The sequence below is a fragment of the Dendrobium catenatum genome, unplaced genomic scaffold (genome assembly GCF_001605985.2).
Source record: "Dendrobium catenatum unplaced genomic scaffold, ASM160598v2 original_scaffold_72516, whole genome shotgun sequence".
In the NCBI taxonomy this organism is placed as follows: domain Eukaryota; kingdom Viridiplantae; phylum Streptophyta; class Magnoliopsida; order Asparagales; family Orchidaceae; genus Dendrobium; species Dendrobium catenatum.
In genome coordinates, this window is record NW_021390962.1 from 52,500 (window position 1) to 54,366 (window position 1,867).

The 1,867-nt window shown below is 49.1% G+C and overlaps 1 protein-coding gene across 1 annotated transcript; it reads right to left on the bottom strand.

Moving 5' to 3' along the window:
* Nucleotides 1-270: 270 nt before the first annotated feature.
* LOC110111215 lies at nucleotides 271-1,215 on the bottom strand. The gene is made up of 2 exons (XM_020842988.1): nucleotides 754-1,215; nucleotides 271-687 (listed from the first exon to the last, which is right to left on the bottom strand). Exons 1-2 carry the CDS (start codon nucleotides 1,213-1,215, stop codon nucleotides 271-273), a joined length of 879 nt encoding a protein of 292 aa, XP_020698647.1.
* Nucleotides 1,216-1,867: the final 652 nt, after the last annotated feature.

The window sequence follows — 1,867 nt, forward strand, 5'->3', positions numbered from 1 at the left end:
AATACTAACAGAGGCTAATGGGCCTAAATTTTGACGGAGAGTTAGAATTGGCCACCTTAGGAATGAGCACAACCAACGTATCTTTCCAGCTATCACACATGGAAAACATTGAAGGAAAGAAACAGTGATAGCACGGATAACATCAACTTTAATGATTTCCCAATAAAATTTAAGGAAAGAAACAGTGATACCGTCCAGCCCCGGCGACCGGTTTTCTCCCATGCTGAAAATAGCCTGACGGATCTCCAACTAAGTAACCTCAGCCTCCATCTACCCCTTTAAGCTATCAGGAACCAAGTTCTCCTGTCGAAGATTCGGCCAATCCTCCAAGGAGATGCATCGTTCCTGCCACTTAAGAGAGAAAAAATTCATGAACTCATCTTGAATGTCAGGAGGTTCAGAGATACGCTCCCCGTTGGGGCACTGGATTTCCACAATTTTGTTGCCCCGCCGTCTGGCTGTGGCAAAAGAGTGGAAAAAACGGGAGTTAGAATCTCCCTCCGTAATCCATCGGGTCTTCGCCCGCTGTCTCCACCAAGTCGCCATCCGAGCCAGCATAGCATTTAATTCGCAAGCCTTCGTCCGCAATTCAAGATCCTCCTCCGCATAAAGGCCCACCTCAGAGCAATCAATCAGTTGGAGCTCAGCCAAGTGGTCCTCAAGAGACTTCTTCAGAATTCCCAGCTCCTGCAAACGGTTGCGACTCCAGAAAGAGAGTGCCCAAATAGTTCTGGAACATTTTCAGTTAAGCACATCAGCCGACATCCCATGATCGGGCTTGGACCAAGTCTTCCACACAAGCTTCCAAGTGGCCGGGTAGGTCCGCCAAGTGTCCTCAAATCTAATCCATTTACTAGGTCTGTTAGGGGGCGACTCAAACTGCTGCAGCAGCAATGGACAATGGCCTGATGCTAGGCGAATCAGGTGTTTAACTGTAGCCAAAGGGACCAAGTCAAGTCCGGAAGAATTCAACAGGATACTATCCAGACGCACCCAAATTTTACTGTTGCCGGTTTTATTATTAGACCAAGTAAAACTGGGCCCCGTGAACCCCAGATCATGAAGGTCGTTAGTGCTCATGAAAGCCGCCATTTCCTGCGAACCCACAGGAAAACCAAATCTACGTCCACCTTTCTTTTCCCTTTGATTGAGACAGCAATTGAAGTCTCCTCCCACAATCACCGGTAGGTTCGCATCTATGCTCGAACCCAGCATTTCCCAGATGGTAGTCTTTGCCACCACAAACGAGAGCCAAGCACCAACGATGCAGGTTCGGGAGAACCAAGTGACCCACTAGGGCCTGATCCGTCACCCTAGAAACATCAAACTGAATAATGTCTCTTCTCCAGAGCGCCAGCAAACCACCCGATCTACCTCTAGCCGGATGGTGGAAGAAATCCCAGCAAGGCCCAATGAGGCCATCAACATCAGAGCGAGAAATCACTTAAATTTTTGTTTCCAGCAAACCAACGAACAGGACCTCGTTACTACCGACGAGGCTGCGGAGGAAGTGCCCAGTTTGTTTCTTACGGGCCCCCTACAATTCCAGAAGATAATGGACGTCATTGATCAACCAAAGGGGAAGCGTCCCCACCGCTAGTTCCAACCACAGTTTCTTTTTTACGTTTGCGCGGGAGCTCAAAGTCTACCGCACCCTTGCTAAAAGCTAGCCCAGCATTGAACCGATTAGTCATCGACACTCCAGCCTTAGCACCGGCCGAAAAAAGCAGAGGCTGAGTGATGCCCATCCTGGTTTGTTTCCTGGTTGGCCTGGTTACGTTGAGAGGCGCTGTAATCTTATTCAGATCCACTTGCTTCGGAGGCTTACCCAGAGCCTTATTATCGTTGCTCGCCTTGTTGCGAAGAG

Excerpts from the sequence above, each read along its gene's own strand:
- LOC110111215 (XM_020842988.1), bottom strand. The coding sequence starts at position 1,215 with ATGCTGGGTTCGAGCATAGATGCGAACCTACCGGTGATTGTGGGAGGA. Across the intron at positions 688-753 it reads ATCATGGGATGTCGGCTGAT|GAGCTGGGAATTCTGAAGAA; the intron begins GTGCTTAACTGA and ends AACCGTTTGCAG.